General features: G+C 50.4%; 1 protein-coding gene and 1 long non-coding RNA gene across 4 annotated transcripts; one reads left to right on the forward strand and one right to left on the reverse strand.

Annotated features, from left to right (window-relative positions):
• Positions 1 to 167: 167 nt before the first annotated feature.
• On the reverse strand, positions 168 to 7,546 carry EIF3D (eukaryotic translation initiation factor 3 subunit D). 3 transcript variants are annotated; one of them, XM_041481647.1, is made up of 15 exons: positions 7,468 to 7,546; positions 7,043 to 7,176; positions 6,762 to 6,807; positions 6,273 to 6,409; positions 6,101 to 6,186; positions 5,554 to 5,626; positions 5,303 to 5,415; positions 4,962 to 5,094; positions 4,257 to 4,404; positions 3,892 to 4,022; positions 3,360 to 3,445; positions 2,979 to 3,108; positions 2,358 to 2,500; positions 1,304 to 1,584; positions 168 to 323 (listed from the first exon to the last, which is right to left on the reverse strand). In XM_041481647.1, exons 2-15 carry the CDS (start codon positions 7,163 to 7,165, stop codon positions 310 to 312), a joined length of 1,644 nt encoding a protein of 547 aa, XP_041337581.1. In that variant the 5' UTR covers positions 7,166 to 7,176; positions 7,468 to 7,546; the 3' UTR covers positions 168 to 309. The 3 variants fall into 3 exon arrangements, with proteins under 3 accessions (XP_041337581.1, XP_041337580.1, XP_041337582.1); XM_041481646.1 differs by having other exon boundaries at positions 5,303 to 5,418; XM_041481648.1 differs by lacking the exon at positions 168 to 323 and having other exon boundaries at positions 1,447 to 1,584; positions 2,918 to 3,108; positions 5,303 to 5,418.
• Positions 7,547 to 8,035: 489 nt separating this feature from the next.
• On the forward strand, positions 8,036 to 16,338 carry LOC121361224. The gene is made up of 3 exons (XR_005956313.1): positions 8,036 to 8,069; positions 8,609 to 8,770; positions 16,207 to 16,338. It is a non-coding gene; the product is annotated as an uncharacterized LOC121361224 (long non-coding RNA).
• The last annotated feature ends 1,971 nt before the right edge of the window (positions 16,339 to 18,309 follow it).

An 18,309-nucleotide genomic window follows, 5' to 3' on the forward strand; every position in this document is an offset into this window, starting at 1 on the left:
GGGGGGCGGCGCGCTCCCCGCGTCACGTGACGCCGCCACCGCCGCCGGCACCATGGCGGCGCGCGCACCACGTGTCCGGGGGCGGGCGGCGCTTAAAGGGGCAGCGCGGGACGGAGCCGCGACCGCGGGGGCGCCCGAAGCACGCACACACACACGAACAGCGCCCGCACTCGGCAAAATCAACTTTATTCCGCTTTCCCCCCGTTTATGATCGATGTGCAGCACAGCCGGGGCAAAGGTACAGCCACAGCCCAGCCCCGGGACCGGAGCTGCCCGGGCACTGCAGCCCCTCGGTGCTGGTTGCGGGGTTCAGCTCTCTTCCTCTGAAAAAGAAGAGAAACAGAAATTAAGTGAACGCAGCTGGGAGAAGAAAACCCCAAAATTAAACTCTCGCTGGCAAGGAAATGCCACAAGGAACATAAGAAACCAAGGCTGCCACTTTGGGAAATTTATCCCACCTCCTACTGTCTCCTTGCCTCTGTCCAGATTCCCAACAAACCTGCCCATCAGCCAACACCACTCGTCATACACAATTTACATTCCTGAACAAATTATGCAGCAACCCAACTAACATTTCCCTTATGAAATCCAGAGCAGCCAGGCTAAGCTTACAGCCTAAAAATAACCTGGGAGATATTTTTCCTATCACAGAAGCAAGAGCTCTAGGATAAATGGTTTCCCTCTGTCAGTGGAGCACACACAGATCTCACATCAGAGATGGTTTTAGGCAGCAAAGGGAAGGCAGCACTTGTCTACTGGGCACCAGTGGGCTGATCCTCCAAAACTCACATCCAGACCAGGCAGTGACTGCTCAGCTTCAAGAGTCACTTCAGAAAAACCTCCACCACGTTCCCTCAATTGCGCTCCGTCACCATGAGTTTTAATGTCACCTTATAGTCACTGCCATTTCTAAAACTGCAGTCAAAAAATATCCCAGTACCAACAGAAACTAGCACCCACCCACTCCTGCAGACCTTGGGGCCACTGAATGAAGGGCTTCTCAGCAGGCTTCATTCTGCCTGGATTTGGGACCTTCCCCCAAACCCTGCTAAAATCAGTCCCCATCAAGTATCTGTACAGAGGCACAACATCTGCACTTCCAACTCTGCGGTGTTTTTCTTCCAGCTCCCAGTGTCACCCACACCTTTTCAACAGAGTCCCATCCTTGGGACCACACATTCTCCAGCCTTGCTCCTCTCCTGCCGTTGCTGACCTTTTAGCTCTGGTCTTCATCATACATCACCCCTTTTCATCCAGGCTAGTACATCACTTAAAACCATAAAGCACCAAGTATACTACACACCTTCCTCTTCCTCTTCTTCCTCCTCATCCTCCTCATCTTCATCAGAGCTGAAGGTGCCATCAGGCAAACTGTAGATGCGGATCACCTGCTTGTTGGGGTCCTTGAGGATGAGGTACTTCCCCTCATCCAGCTTCATGCAGATGTCAATGACGCATCGCAGGATGCCCCAGGCGTTCTCTATGCTCAGATTAATCTGGCTGGCAAATTCATTTGGCTTGAACTGCTGTGTGCCCAGGATCACGTGGCGGGCAGAATCCTTCACGTGGTAACGGGATACGTACCTAGGGGGGCAAGAAGAAACCAGAGGGGTATCAGGAGATTACGCCCAGACAGCAGAACACCAGCAAGAAAAGCAGCGTGATCGTCTTATTTTTGTTTTCTGGGCTGAAAAATCCTAATACTCCAACTAAAGCTAAGAGGATTTCCTGGCTACAAACTGTCAATCTGCAATGCACCTGGAAATCCCCAAATCGGATGGAGAGGTACAAAAGATAAAGAAGAATTAGCCCCACAGATAAAATTAAGAAATAGCACGATTAGCTGGGAGTTTGGAATGAAAAAGATGGAAAAGAATCAATTCTGTGTCTGTGGATGGAACTGAGGCTTGCAGAACCAGTAGAATTCATTTAGCAAAAGCTTCTTGTTCATTCCTACAGTACTCCACTGATTTTAAGCTGACAGTTTAAAAAACGCTGTGGCCGTATCTCCCCCCACCACCTAATTTCTCAGTAACAGGGCACTGAGGATCTCAACCAGATTCCTGCCAGTGCCCACAGTCACTGTATTTATTTCCCCTGTTGGTGACCACAGCAAAGAGGCTGAGAGCCCACACAGCCACCTGTCCCTCGTGTGTGGGGTCAGTCATAGCTGGATGCTGAGGGGAAGCAGCTTACACCAAGGCTGGGGCACTCCCCACAAGCTTTCCCTTCTCAGCCACTCAAACACTGGGTGATTTTAGGATTACTCGTTCTGTAAATGCTTCACTCAGCCACACACCAAGTTTAATAATGGAAAATGCACCTTGGAGACATTGGGTGTGAACCACCCCCCTTACCCGAGTTTAAGATACTCTGATCCAGCCAGCAGTGCACAGCATGTCCAGCGGGCCAGTTTGTAGCTGTTGTTCTTCAGCTCCGTGGCAATGACAGCCCCTCTCTGAGAGTCCAGCTTCTGGCGCCAGTCTACCCCATTGCAATACTGAGAGGAGAATCAGAACCAGGGTCAGCCTGACAAGCCAGCAGCAGCCATCTCTTCAGCCATCTTCACATAGATGGGAAACTGTCTACCCTATGGAACCACGTGAGGGAGTGTGAACTGCAGCCTGCAGAGAAAGCTCTTGCACCAGGAAGGGAGAAATGCAAACAGCTGGGATTGCTCAACATTTGTGGCATTGGTTAGAAGGGGTAGTTAGTGAGGAAAGAATTCTAAAGAGAACCGTAATAACAGACTGGCTCCTGTGCTGAACACCTAGGGAGACAAGAGGGCTCAAGCCAGCTACATCACATTTAGGGGAGAATCTCAACAGCATTGCTTGTCCACCACAGTTATACTCCTTAGTGGAATGTAACAGCCAGGGGACACCGCCAGATGTTTATCTCATCTTCCCTGCTGTACCTGGCATGTCAGGCAGCAGTGAAGCAGTTAGAGCTAGCTTGGGGATCCTGTTCTTCCTCACCCTGGAATCCCACTCGTTCAGTGTTTTGATGTTGATGAATGACACTTCTCCATTAGCTCCTGTCATTACTCCATCATGCTCACAGCGGACAATGAGATCTATATCATCTCCCAGCTTCCACCTTCGGTACCTGCCAATAAACAATCCAGCTGGTTATTTCTGACCTTTATTCAGACCTTTATATTCAGACCTTTGTTCTCTTCCAGATCCACACAAGCATTCAGCAAAATCCTTTCCTCCTCTACCTTTTCACTGTGAGGTCATCCATGAATCCCTCTCAAGTAAAGCTGCTATCAATAACACTTCCAACCTGTTTTGCCTCTGTATCACACTGACATCCTGCCCCCTTGCCAAACCTGGGCATCAGAAATATCAACTTACCTGTATGCAACAGAGGCTACTTCATTTTTATCCATGTCATCCTCCACAAAGGGGTTTGGGTTGGGAAACTTGTACTTCTCCTTTCCCTGTAGATGAAAACAGAGCATGTTAGGAGACAGCTCTCCTCTACTGAAAAAAATATTCTTTTACAGCAACAGTAGCTGATTTCCCTCATGTGGAGAAACACCAAAACATTAAGACAGCTGATGAAAGCCTCATGCCCACATTAGTCACAGCACTATAAGCAGTACTTGTACTGCCACTTAGGCTTCATTAAGTGTACTGAGAAGCCTGTCTGCATCATCAGCAGAAGTAGGATGACTTCTCTGTGAAATCAAGGTGAAAACCTTTCTACAACAAAGCCACACTGCTCACCAGAAATAATCCCACCTCTTTCAAAACTGAAAGACCACTAGTATAACAAAACTGTCAATGAAAATGCTTCTGTGTTGTATTAAAGCAGCCTTAATCAAGTCTCTTCTTGACACTCTCTGGAACACCAACCCCACTACTCATCACTGTTCCACCTTACCATCCTCAGACACTGCTGGGAGAAGTTATGATTGATGTAGGTAGCTTCCATGGCCAGGTTGCGTGGAGAATTAAAGGAGTTGCCCTCTTCCTGTGGTGGTTCATTGGCTGTTTCACTCACTGTCAGGAGGTCTGGGAAGAAAACCAGATCCTAGTGGTTATACTTGGGTGAGTAACTACATCAGCTTTAGTGAGTTTCTAGCCCCACATCAGAGCAGATCAATACTGAAGTTCCCCACACAGCTATCATATGTACTGCAGTAATAAGCTTGTTCAGGGGGCTCAGTGTGGACACCCAAATAAGCATGAAGAAAATTAGACCCTCTAGCTGCTGCAACAGAAATTCCTTCCAGGACTTTTCCTCACCAAAATCTGAGTTGTCCCTCTTGTCAAAGAAAAGCTTGGATCCAACTCTCTGGACAATGATGTCCCAGGAATAGACAGAACGAGTGCAGCTCATCAGTGTGGCCAGGATTGCATCTGTGGCAAACACATTCCCTTGTGTCTTGGCCAGCTGTGAATACAGGAGGAGGAGAAAACTGTTTCAGCATTAAGAACAGATACCCATTCCCCAGGCAGGACGAGAAGTCCTAGCAAACCAGATCACTGATTTCTTCTACAGTTCTGACTCAGAAAGCTGAACTGGTAAGTACCATGTTGACTGCCAGCAAAGTGTAAGGTACTACCCAGGAATTCTGGCCCACCCTCGCCCACACAAGGGGAAAGTAATAAACTACTACAAGATGGTAATTCTGTTGGAAAATGCAGTTTCTTACTGCAAATCTGGACACACGAGAGAAATGTCTGAGCCTTCCTCACCTCCAAAAGCAAGGCCCAAGGATCAGGTCTCTGACATAAGTTTTCTTCGGAACATAGCTCAAGTACTGGTCTGCTTGCTCTTCCAGAATTTTAACTTTTCCTTGGCCAGTGTTCCTAACTCTGCACTAATCTATCTCTGCCTTCCACCTAAGAACTGGTAGCACCAAATGCTTCTTGGTTTTGCCCTTTGGTCTGACGGTGACAGCTGTCTCCAACAACAGCACACACTGAGTTTCACAATCTGGTTTATACCTTTCGGATAACTGGGTCATCCGTAGTGGTGACGGTATGGAAGATGCGCTTAATGCTCCTCAGGAGCTTCTCGTTCCTTGTTGTAATGCGGTCAAAGGCTTTGTCATAGTACTCTAGGGCTCCACAGCACTCTCTGCAAAGATAAGAGGACCATCTGGATACCTCGCTTACAGATAACACCACCCGTGAACCACACAGGGCCTGCTGGGAGTTCCATTACCTCCCCTTGGTTTTGGTACTTCAGTGAGAACATTGGGACCAGGCAGGAGACCCCTGAGCTCCCGCTTTCCAAAAATCTGGTCACTTCAAGGAGCAAGCAGAGGGCTGTCTTAGGAACTCACATGTCCTGTGGCTCTGACACCTCCAGATAGCGCATTTTCATCAGCCGAGGGAAATCCATCTCCTCCTTCACCTCCCAATCGCTGCGAACTTCAACAGAGGAGTCACGAGGTTTCTGCTGTGCGACCAGAGGTGGGGCAGGTACAGAGAGAAATGGAGACACATCAGGATTTGTGCAAGAGGAGCTGCCCTGTGAGTGCAGCCAGAGAAACCTAACCATCAGAGGGGGCACAATGCTCATCAGTTTGTCTACCTGTGATTTCTGGTCCCACTTCTGCCTCACTCCAAACTGCTTCTGAAACTTCTTTTGTAGGCGCAAACGATCTCTAGAATGACAAATGTGAGAAAAGCCGTGATTCCTATATGCCACAACTACTCCTCCACTTCCAAACTACTAGCAGAGGAGCAGTGCTCTCAGACACCGAGCTGCTTTAACATTTGTTGAGCCATCTGTTGATCAAGACACCCGAGGCATTAAAAAGTCTGTTCTTTGCTCTGAGCAGCTCTTTATATAGTTTTACCTGAAGACTGAAATGCAGTTTTCAGAAAGGATATTTTCTCTTTAGAATGCCACCATTACTTTCTAAACACAACTAAAAAATTCTCCTAAATTATTAGGTAGCCATTTGAAATCCATGCTTTTAAGTACTACTGACACCAGAAGAACACTGGACTCAAAACATCCTGAAATTCTTTGCTGTTTGCTCCAGCAGATTCTGTTACTGTAAGTTTGCAAATTCATCAACAGTATGTTCACACACTCCAACCCGAGCTCGGTACGATCGTCTCTGCAGCCTCACCTCTCCTTCTGCTTGGCACTCTTTGGCAGCGTCTGCATGCTGAACTGCAGCATGTTCCGACGGTCCTTGTCTCTCCGAAGGTTCCTCTGCAGAAACGACGGAAAGAAAAAGGAAGACATTTCAATTGGGAAGAATCCTGCTCTCCTCTGAGCCCGTCTCCGATGACACACACCTGGGCAAACCTCATGCGGTTCCTCTGGTACGCCGTTTTCTGCGTCCGGGCCGTGTCCACCAGCTGGAAGCTGGTCTCATCCTCCTCATGGAAATAGGCGTACTGGCTTCCGCCGCCGAACTGGGACGAGTACTTGTCTGGAAACAAACAAAGCATCTCAGCACCAACGTCCTAAATAAAAACCCGGCTCCTAAGTCTGATATCTAAATTGGGATGCCTGCCTTACACCTGCATGTCTACTTCCCCTCCACACCTCCCTTATGAGCCCAGGCAGTAAGGCGGTACAAAAACCCAGAGTAAGCCCCAAGGACAGGGAGAGCCCCACAGAGCTCTCCCAAGAGCAAAGCATGCTTCCTAAAGTAAGCTGCCTGTCTTGCTGAGGTGTGCAGATAATTACAGGGTGGGTGTGAGACATGAAAGCAGGAACGACGCTTGGAAAGAAACTTTGCACAAAATCAACCCCAGGAACAGCCAGCAGACCGCACGTACTTGTGTATCTTTTATCCTGGTACGTGGCTCCTGTCCAGTCGGCCACCTAAGAACGAGCACAAACAGTCAAAAGTAAGTATTAACACAACATATGCTCCAGGTCTAATCCTTCTGACCCCCACCTCTGCCTGCCAGCCCTGCTAGGTGTTCACAGTGTGCCAGGACGCACTGCCAAGGGTGCCAGAGGAGCAGCCAGGGTAACCAAAGCGAAGAGGGGAGGCAGCGAGCCGGGGGCCCGGCAGCGCCCACCCAGAGCTCAAGGCCCAGCACGGCACAGGTACCTTGCCCAGGCGGTCTCCTTTGCTGAAGGGCTGGTACGGCATGTCCTTGAACTGCTCGGGCACAGCACACGGGCCCCAGCCGGAGGGGTTGTCCTGGATCACGGGTGCCACAAACTTCGCCATTTTTTGATTTTCTAGAGGCGAAAAAGTTAAAAAAACTCTCAAACCCTCAGCTGCCGCACGGTGCGGCACCGAGACCTGAGGCCTTACTTCGGCACAAGCCACCGCGAAAGGAACCTCCGCCAAGCAGGCCCGGGGAGGAAGGAAGGGTCCCGGTGGGCGCTGCGCGTGCCGGGGAGGGGCGGGGACGCGGCCCCACCGGAACCGGCGGGAGCGGCGGGGCGGGGCCGGGGGGTCTTGGTACACGCGGGAGGTGTCGGCGCGGCAGGCGAGCGGCTCTGGTGCGACCTCAGCGCCTCCCTCACCTGCGCGGCCCCGGCGCGGCCCCGATGGCGGCGGATCCGGCGGCGGATCCGGGAGCGGCTCCGGCGGCGGCGGGCGGGGAAAGGGCCGCGCGCAGCCCCGGCGCGCCCTTGGCGTCAGCGCCGCGCGACGGCAGCGCCCTGTCGTAAAAGCAGAACACCGCCAACCCCCCGGAAAAGCGAGCAACGAGCGCGGCAGCCGTAAAGCGGCAGCGTTGTCGCAAAATGTCAACTATTTAAAAATGTTCCTAAGGGAAGATGGTCTTTGATGTTTGATCTTTATGTGCTTTCAACTCTGATCAACAAGAAAAGAGGTTTATTCTGTGAAACAGGAGCTAGCAAACAAGCTCCGAGTGATGTTCAGGTGTTGGAAAAACAAATTATTTGACAGTGGAACTGCCTTGTTAGGGTTTAGGGATCAATGTTTTTCAGTGACCTCAGGGGAATTTAACAAAGCTTGGGAAGGTGGATGTACCACAGACAGTGGACACAAAGGATGCAGAATTTACAAGCCACAAAGACATTTGGCAGAGCCCCCAAGGTAAGGAAGAAACGAATAAAGACAGCTCAGCAAGCGTGCTGGATCAGCTGCAAGGGAGGAAAAGGTAATTCTGGCAGGGGAGATCATGGCCACTGACACGAGAAACCACCGAGTCAAAAGGAGAGAGAGACTGAGCATGCAGACTAATTAGCATGAGCAGGGAGAGGTTCGTTAACCAATAGAAGACAGAATACTAATTAAAAAGAGATTTACGTAACTTGCAGCCAAGGGTCACTAATGCCTTTGTTTGCCAAAATATATAAAGAGTGAAAAGTTTTGGTAGTTGTTGTGCTGGCTTTGTGGATTTGCCATCCAGTACCTCTTTCTATGCAGAGCTGTAAATAAATTGAATACCTGGATTATGTGTGGGGATTGGCCTCTTGCAGACTGGGTGAAAGAACCTAGTTGTTGTTTTGGACAACACTGTCATTTACTGAAATTTCATTCCTGTTTAATCGCCACTTAATAGAGAAAAAAAATGTGGAAGGAGAGTGATGTTAAGGATAGTGTAAATTTGCCCTGTTGATTAAAATGCTTGAGTTTGGCTTTGAAGTGTAAAAGCTGGGGGTGACGTGTGACAAAACCCATTCACTTTGTACCCAGATGTCACAGAGAGGAAGAAAACTTGGTTCTCTGTGTGTGCCGAAGGCTCAGCAGAGCACAGCAGCTCAGACAATGGTGAGGTCAGAAACAGCTCCAGTGCTAATGATGGCTAAACTTCCTGGAACTGTGGAACTTCTCTTGGCAGAGGTATTCAGCCCTAAGGTAGGGAAATGCCTGTTGGGAATGGTTTTGGTGTCAATGATTGCCTTTTTTTTTTTTTTTTTCCTTTAGAAAAACTTGAGTTCAACTTAATTTACAAATCATGTATTGGAAGAATATTGATCCTCAGCTTAGTCAAATACAGATTTCAGCTATTAATGTGCAGTTCCCATCTGGTAAAGTTTGCTGTACATACATGTGATGGCGTTACTGTGAGGTCTGGTTGGTAAATTCCTGTTTTCCCAGATAAAAATGGAGATAGAGGTTGAGAGATGACTTGGATAGAGAACAGACTTACAGGACTCTGGACAAGAAATATGTCAATAAAGTCACATGCTAGGACAGGAAACATGACTTAATGCTGTGCCTCTTCATTTTCTCACACACAGAGCTTCCTAAAATAAAAATGTATTCCAAACTCTGCAATGATGCTGTGGAAAACGAGGTACTTTTCAGGCTGTAGTTGTATGATCATTCAACCAACATTTTGTTTTTAGAGGGTGTTACAAAAACCACTTGACTTTGGGAGTTAAAGGTGTGTGAAGCATGGGAATTGCAGTTGCCCTTGCTGTGTTCACAGTGTGATATTTCAGCTTTCCCATTGTCCCTGATGGCTTCCCTGGACCTGCTGGAAGGCAGACCTAGGGCTGGAAGTTGGATTCAGCCCTACAGCCTCTCTAGGAGACCATGAGCCAGTGATTTAATACAGCAGTGCCTCAGGTCCCTGCCTCTGTAATTGGGTTAGTATTTCTTCTCAGGGAATGAGGGCAATAAATCATTAAATCCCAAATGTTCTCATGCCAGAGTGATTGAAATTTTCTCTACCCCTAAAAAGAGCAGGATCTGGTTTACAAATCTCTTCAGCTCACAGGCTAAAAAACTCTTTAGAGAATTTTACTGAGTATCTTTTACCTAGGAAGAGTCTAGATCAATATTTTCCAGACAGAGAGGTTGTGCATTTTGTTCTTTATTTTCCACTTGTGATTCCTCCTCGAGAAAGAACCGAAGCTGCAGCGGTCTTTGCTTTGACAAGACACCCTGCCATTAATCAGAAGTGGGATTATTAAAGTGCCTCTTCCCGCTAGCAAAAAAAAAAAAAAAAAAAAAAATCCACTTATAGAAATACAGTTTATAAAATACAATTTGTAACTGTCTCACCTAAACAGCCTTTTTGGAGACAAACATCATTAGAGCTGGAGCTGCCTCGCTCGTCGCTTGCAGTGGCTCAGTGGGATGGCAGCTCCACAGTGCCTGTCCCTTGTCCCCCCAAGCTGGACCATGGGCTTTGTGGGCTCAGAGGGACTCAGCTTAGGAGATGGTGAGGAAAAGAGGAAGAAGTTCTGAAAAGAGGAATAGACTTAGGAATGAATGAACAAATGAAGAGAAATAGACTGATAAAACAAAATGCTGTGCTTTCCACCATTTCCTCTTCATTCCTGAGCCTGCGTGAGGTGAATGCAAGAGAATGTAGTGCCAGAAATGGCAGATCATGTGCAGCTTGGTCTCAGCCCATCAAATTTCCTTTTCTGGTGACACAGTTGGATATAGGTGTGGGGTAGAGGAGATGGCATGCATAGGGAGTGGCTGGTGCGGGATAAACGCTCCCCTGGGCATGTATCTAACCTCCCATTTTCTTAGCAAGGAGAAGAAGAGTTCTATGAAAAAAAAAATCCAGTCTTAAGCAGGGGGATTTTCTGCCACATTTAGAATTATAGAGGGTTAAGGGTTGAAAGGAACCTTAAAGATCCTCTAGTCCCAACCACCCTTGCCATGGGCAGGGACACTTCCTGCTAGACCAGGTTGCCCAAGGCTTTATCCAACCTGGCCTTGAACACTGCCAGGGTTGAGGCATCCACAGCTTCCCTGGGCAACCTGTTCCAGTGTCTTGTCACCCTCACAGTAAAGAATTTCTTCCTAATATCCAGCCTAAATTTCCCTCTTTCAATTTGAAGCCATTAGTCCTTGTCCTGTCAGTACAGCTCCTGATGAAGAGTCCCTCTCTGGCTTCCTGATAGTCCCTCTTCAGATACTGGGAGGTTGCTATGAGATCTCCATGAGACCTTCTCTTCTACAGAGTGAACAGAATCAACTTTCTCTGCCTATCTCAGGTCACATTTACTAGGAGAGGGAGCAGGCCTGTCTCGCTTCCCACTTCACACCAGGCACTGCACCTCCCGTGTCCTGCTGGGCCCCCGCAGCTCCGTGTGCCTCTGGTCCTGTCGGCTGACCCCACACTCTGCTGCTGCTGCTGCTGCACAGTTCCCCTCCTGCCTCTGGTTTTCATGAAAGGCACGTGAAATACATCGCTTCCTGGAAAAGTACTCCAAATACACTTGCCTTGCAATCATTTGATCCTTGATCCATAATTTCAGTTCATCAGTTAATTAATAATTTAATCAGTTAATAAGACTAATCACTCTTCCCTGGAAGATGCTCATGAGAACAGCCAGGATAAATTGCTCCCATCTGTTTCTCTGTTCTTAGGTCTCCCACTTCTCCGGTGCTGGGCTCTGTGCTGGTGTTAGCAGGCCCATAAAGAGAGGCTCATTCCAGCACCTTAGCTGTTCCAGTCCAAAACCTTCTCTGCCATCCATCTCCTCTGCAGTTTGGGGCTCACTGGAGAGCTGTCTCCCTGTGAGCTGGTGCTGCATTGAGCAGCCTCCTCCTGCAGAGAGAGAATAATACACAGCTCAGGCTGTGTTACCAGGGGCTGCCAGGTTTGAGTGAAGGAGAGCATGTCCAAGCACCCAACCTGTTAGGGACCTTTCCTAGAAAATAGATCACCTCTGCCTAGAAAAAGCTTTGGAAAGCCTTAAGACGGGTTGCTTTCCAGCTTGTATGATGGTACTTCCAATCAAAGAGGCAGCTGAGGGTTGGAAGACTAATGTTCACATTAAAACACTGTTTTCCAGTAGTTCTTTTTCTCATTCTTATAAGAAATGCATCCAAAATAGACAGTTGGGTTCCTTTTCCTCACTAAAGATCAAATACACACCGTATGCCTGTGCCATATGCTTAGTCTCCACTGCCCTGTGCTTCTTGACAAACCCAGAAACCAAGGGAAATAGTCTTCAGCCTTAACACCTTCCCACTGTGGGGAACCCTGATGTTCACACACACCTCCTCAGGTCAGATTCCTCTTCTGCAGTCATTGTCATCATCTTTAAAGCAGTAAAACTTACTGCTGGCTCCAGGGCTATTGTTGTAACCAATTTTGGCCATGAACTGGCTCATGCCCCGGAGGGATGTTCACAGGCTGGGAAGCCCTCCTTCCTTCCCTGGCCCTCATCTCTGCATCCCATCCTTTCTGTGGCACTTTTATCTTCCTCCTCAGTCTGCTGTTCTCTCAGGCCAGGTGATTTGCTGCAATGCTTGGCCTCCTTTCCAAGAGCTTCATTCCTCTTGCTGTTGTCCTGGTTGCTGAACTATAAACCTGTCCTCTCGTGTGGTGCATGCTCACCAGATTTGTCAAGAAAATTCTTGGTTGGATTTCTAGGAAAATTCTTGATTGGATTTTCAGGAACCCTGGAAAAATGGCCATAAAACAGCATTACTGTGTATGTGCAGTGAATCTGATTTTTAATTTGCTGGCTGTGCAGTCTGGTGGGGCTGGGAGCAGGTGGCACCTGGCAGATTTGCTGTGTATGTTCAGACCAGCCCTGGCTGTCCGGTAAGGTCCACACAAGGAACGTGCTGAGTCTATTGTTCTTGGTAGCCGATAGGGCTTTCACTGTGAGGCTTTTCCCCTCTTCCTCCTCCTGCTGTGCTGAGCTCTCCCTGGCTGCTGGGCTGGATTGTCTTGTCCTCACAGACAGACAGAAACTGAGCAAGGACAGACTTACCCTTCTTAAACCACACTGCTTCTGTAGGCTGGATTCAGAGCCTGACCTTGCACTGTCTGCTCCTTCCATGCTGCCAGGAAAAACCACAAAATTTGGTGTATCCAAAAATTGTCTTTCTGTGAATTAGTGCTGTCTCTTGCCTGGTTTTGACTGTTTTTGCCACCAGTGTCAGACCTCTCCCAAAGTTTCTGTGGCTTTGACCACCAGGCTCTGGACCACATGAATTGCTGAAGAGGCAGTGTGCGTGTCATGCTGCGTCCTCACCCTTGGCTGCTGAGCACTGCCCTTTCCAGAGCTGCAGAAGGAGCTCAGGGCCCGCTGCCTCCCCTCAAACTGTCAGCAAGATTGTCTCCTTTGATCTGCACTCAGTGCTGGATTTTATCCTAGCAGCCAACAGGCTAATTCCACAAGTTTATTCTACAAAGCTCAATTAGAGCAGCTGGTGCCAGCAGCGTCCCTGCTGGCTCCAAGCCCGCATCAGGAGAGGAAGGCTGGTGCAGTGGCTGGGGTATGAACTTGGGAGTCCACAGGCTCAGCTGCAAATCCCTGCTCTGTGGCTGTTTTCTAGGCCACACAAGTGAGCTTCTGCAGTGGGAGCTTGTCACCTCCATGCTCCGTGCAGGGAGGGACAACATTCCCTGCCTGACTGAAGGAGATACAAGCTATGGTGATGGGGAACCGTGTCAACAGAGGCTGCTGCTTCTGGGAAATGCTGCATAAATCCAGCCAGATCTACAGCAGGGAGGAGGATGGGGCCCTGGGTGGTGGAAGGCACACAGTGTCTTCTCACCACTGAGTTAGCAGTTTGCTTTTCACCTGCTGGAGCCCCACTCCATGCCCTGCGATTATCCAGTGCCTGAGTCGTATGCAGCATTGCCCTCAGAAGGATTTCAGTGTGAGCAGAGCTATGAGCAACATAGGTTTTCTTTAAAAGGGCCCTTGCCCAGCACAGAAACACCCAATGGTTATATCCTTCAACATCATCAGTGTTAGAGTAACTTCCATAAACATCAGGATCTTCTGGGGCTAAACATGCTGTGCAAGTGCTCTTGCCTGGCTGGTCTCTTCTCTGGAAGGCTTAATGTTTATGCCAGCCAGGAAAAGAGGTCTAAGCACAATATCAGGAGGCAAAAAAAGAGTGCAAGCAATTTCTGCTAGGAAACACAGTTGAACCCTATTTGCACAAGACCTACTTTCAAGGCAGAAAGGAGCCAAAAGCAGATGCTACCTACGTATAACATACTGTTCCCTTCCCAGGGACTGTCAGGAAGGTCCCCACAAAAGAGAAAGGCAAGCAAGGGATAAGCAAGTCCGTGGTAGCCATTCCCTTCTCTGCTCCTTGGTAAGTCAGAGACAGGGCTGGCCGACACGCTTGGCTGCGGACAAATGTGCCTCTCGGGGTACAGGGAGTGCGGAGGGTACAGGGAGTACGGAGCCTCGGGGCCATTCCTTCCTCTCCTCTTGAGCAGATTTCAGCGCCATCTGCTCTCTTCTGTCTTTGGAGGAGTCAGCCGGGTGCTTTTGTCCCTTCTGGCAAAGCTGTGCTGCTTATGTCCCCCATCGGGTGTCAGGTACCCCGAGGCAGCTGGGACGGATGCGCACTCTCAGCCTTGCTCCAGAAAGCTCCCACTGCAGCAGTCCAAGGTCTTTCTTTCTCTCCTTTTCCCTGTCTGCAGCCTGTTCCTCTGGATGATGCACTTCCTAAGGTCACAGCTGACTCCCAAGGTCAGGCCCAGGCTTTGCATTTGGCCCCTGCTGTAGGGGATGGGATGTGGTTTTGGGGGGGAACCTTCCATTCACCTCTTTCTCCCCAAAGGATCCACAAGCAGCACCAGGTACTCCAGGGAGAGCAGCAAGGGCAGAAGGAAACATGGGGCAGCCATGGGGCTCCTTGGCCTTGGAAATGCTTTGTGGAATTACTCTTTTCTCTGCATGCATGAAGTATTGTCCCACTAAACACTCCTAGATGATCCCTGGCCAGGCACCAGTCAGAGCTGCAGATTTTAGAGTAGGAGAAGTGGGGGGACTTGCTGATGATAGGCAGCTTCCTGGGCCATGCTGCCTCCAACCTCATGGTTGCCACGCCAAGCTCACAGTTTGTTATCTGCCCTCCCCTCCTAAAATAATACCTGCCCCTGTGCTGGCTGGAGCCCATCACGGGTAGGTCTAAGCTGAACCCCCATGCAAATTATGTCCTTGTGCCCACTTTGAGACGCTGTCAGGAGAGGGGGAATGAGGGAAAGCAGGTAGTGAGGAGCTCTGGAAGAGTGGCAAAGTCTGCTGGCCACCCCTGTGCACTAGGGGGACACGGGGCGAGGGTGCCAGCGCCGCATCTTCCCTGGAAGCTGCGGGGCTGCTCCAGCTCCCGCACAGTGCGGCTCTCAGGCTCCGCTGCTGTGCCGAGCTCGTCCCACGGGATGGCACTGCCTGCTCAGGAGCAGGCAGCCCGGCCGGCGCTCCTGGCAGGCATAAATGCAGCAAATTAAACGGTGCTGGCAGATTCTGATTGACAGGTCCCTAGAGAGCAAAGTCCCTTGTTTTTTCCATCCCCGAGGGGATCAGGAGCAGCAGGAGGAGCAGCAGCAGAGAAAACCCTTTCCCAAGCCCAGTGCTTTGCCCTTGTGGATCTGTTTCTGGGACTCAGCCCACAGCCGTGTATCTTGACCCCTTTGCTGAAGCCGCGGGTATGGGCCAGCCGGCTCCTCGGCTGCGGGCGTTCCGCAGTGTCAGGAGCTGACCGCTGCCCAGCGGGCCGAGGCCGCCCAGGCCCGGCCCTCATCACGTCCACGAGCCGTGGCACCCTCGTCGCTCCGAGCCCAGGGTGCAAGGCCCGGAGGTTTCAATAAAGGGCAAGCGAAATGAGGCCAGCAGGGTTTGGCGTCATTCGCGCGTTACTCCTCTCCATGGTGTAAAATTGGTACAAGTGACAACACTCTGCCAGAATGGTTCACGTCTGTGTTGGCTCTGCCAGAGCCAGGTCAAAGCTGGGATTTGCAGCCAAGAAGATGGAGGCAGTCAACCAATTTTTGCTGCTGCAGTTGTGGGAAGCAGCATGGCCCATTGGGGTGTCCTGGATCCTCTGGCAGGTCCTCAGCACCCCTCTACCAGCCAGTGGTCGATGGCTTTAGTAAGGTGTAGCCACCATGGGCGCTGGGACGTCACAGATGTCCTCCCTACCCTTGTGGGCACAGATCCCCAGCTAAAGGTCTTTTTATGACCATGTCTGGGTGGCAGGGCCTTGTTCCCTCTCTCGAAGGCAGCTTCTCATCTCCATGGGGCGTCTTGGTTGCACAGCTACTCTGGAGCTCTGTGGAGCCAGCAAACTGTGGTACAGGTATGCTCGGCTTGATCAAAAGTTCTGTAAATGCCCTGTCTGGGTGAGGAACTGCACAGCCCTGCACAGCAGCCCACATGTGCTCCAGCTCCATGCCTCAGCTTAGCGTGAGGGGTCACTTGTTCCCCACTCTTGGAGGTAAAACTGAGGCTGGTAGCATTTAATTCACATTTGCTTAATCTGCATAGGTCCTACTCAAATTTTATCCTCTGTCTGCCACTCTTCTGTACTAAAACTGTTGCCTCTGCTTTCTGTCTCTCCAGAAGGTGTCCAGAAGAGCCTGGGGAGATGAGGGAAGAAGGCCCAGCAGCTGGAAGGCACCTGGGAAGGAAATGCCAAGATGTCTGGACCCCCCTCTACCTTTGGGGGTACTTCCAGTAGATTCAGACAGCCTGTCCTTTGCCATCCTTGCTCACCTAGCAGCTTTAGTTATGTTGACTGTACCTCTGCACAGACCCTCCTCCTCCATCAGCTCTTTTTTCCAAACCTTTCTGTGTCCTTGGCCTCGGTGCTTGGCTTTTGAAAGGCGAGCTGTGTGGCTGTCTCCTTCCCCCGTGGCAGTCCTCACACACAAGCAAGACAGCAGGCTTGTGTGTCTGACGCTTGGCCTCTCTCTGTAGTCATCTGGCACTAAAAATTATCTGCAGAGAAAAATACTGGGCTCCATACCTGGGTCTTAATATCCTCCCTCACCAAACCATAATTACTAATTACCACTCCTGGGTGTTTAAACCATTTGAATGATGCAGTTAAATGCCCGACGTTAATTTAATAGCCAAGTATCTGGGTTTCCCCACATGAGGAGCTCTCAGAGCGTCTCCCACTGAAGCAAAACGCAGCCAGCTCTGGCTGTGGTCCATATGAGAGAGGCAGCAGAGGAGCAGCAAGCACATGTTGACAGCAGACCCACACACGTGAGGACCTGGGCGCTACTCAGCAGCAAGTGCTCCCTTGCCCCACACCATTCCCCAAAGGAAGCCCCCTCTCCAGCCATGCTGTGCCTCCATGGGATGGAAGACCTGGCAGCACTGCCAGTGCAGGCCAGTGTCCCTTGGGTAATGCAGGCCCTCTGGAACTCAGATCCTTTGCCAGAGCCAACCTTGCAAATTGCTCTGTCTGAGTAGGGCAGCACGCTCTCTGGCAGATGCCCTGCCTGCCTTCTACCCATCCCTGGCCAGCATTTAAGAGTGTGTTCTCAGGTTTGGAGGGGTACTGTCCAAAATCAGCCCCGTGCAGGGCCAGACACTGCATTTCTCTGGCACCTGAAAGCGGGGAATGACCATTGTCCCCAAAGAGGTCACGAGGATGGGGCATGACAGGGACCTGGCTGAAGGCATCGGGCCAGACTTTGCCTGCTCCTTCTCCACTCTGCCTGTGTTGCGAGGGGCCTGCTGTCTCTCCTTCCCCACTGCTGGGGCTTGGGACTGGGGCAGGAACTTTTCCAACCCAAATTTTTAACTGGCCTCTCAGTCATGAGTCTTCAGCTTCCCTAAGGCCTCAGAGGCTCAGTGCTGTGGAGGACAGGACCCTGGTGCCCTGGTGCTCACCCCTGGCACACTCAGGGCCTGCCAGAGCACACAGTCAGTAGTGGGAGACAAGAAGCAAGCACGTGGAATGGGGAGCACTGAGAACTAGGAGGGGAGCAGGAAAACCTATTAGGGTCTCTCACCTACCTAAGTGTTAACGTGCCTGGGAAGAGATGGGGAATGAGAGCTTCTGCCCACGCACAAGTCGTTTGCTTTCGATGCTGCCCCTCTAAGACATCACTTAATATGACATTAATTAGTTAATGTTTGCAAAGTGCTTTGAACATGAAAAGTGCTGTATAAGTGCTGAATATTAGTACTAATTATTGTGGCATGGAGGCTGGCGCAGTCTGAAGAGCGTTCCCCACACCTAATTTCAGGCCGGAGCTGCTTCGCTGCCTCATCCCATAAAAGCCAGACAGAGAAGGGGAGAAGCATCTGAACCCCATGAGGAAGTGCACCCCTCATGGAGTTGTGTGGAGGGGGTGAGCTGTGCACCCCCTTCACTCCAGGCAGGACATTGCGTGGGAAGTGTAGCCACATCTTCCCAGTTCCTCACTGGCACTGAGGAGGACAAGGGAGCACACTCTTGCCCCAAGCTCTGAAGTAGGCCAGGATTGGGAACGTCACAGGGTGGATGGAGGATATGCAGGGTGCTTCCTTCAGCTTATCCCACCTATGCCCGAGCAGGAGCACTCAGCATGGGTGGAGGCTTCAGAACCAGGCAAGGAGATGAGGAGGAGGTGAGAAGGTTTTGGGGTCTGTGCACTAGACGGGTTGGGAAGACAGGTGTCTCCTAGATGTGCATGTGGCAGGGCCAGGAGCTCCCTGGTGTCCCCC

The sequence above is a fragment of the Pyrgilauda ruficollis genome, unplaced genomic scaffold, assembly GCF_017590135.1.
Source record: "Pyrgilauda ruficollis isolate IOZ18807 unplaced genomic scaffold, ASM1759013v1 scaffold56, whole genome shotgun sequence".
Classification (NCBI taxonomy): domain Eukaryota; kingdom Metazoa; phylum Chordata; class Aves; order Passeriformes; family Passeridae; genus Pyrgilauda; species Pyrgilauda ruficollis.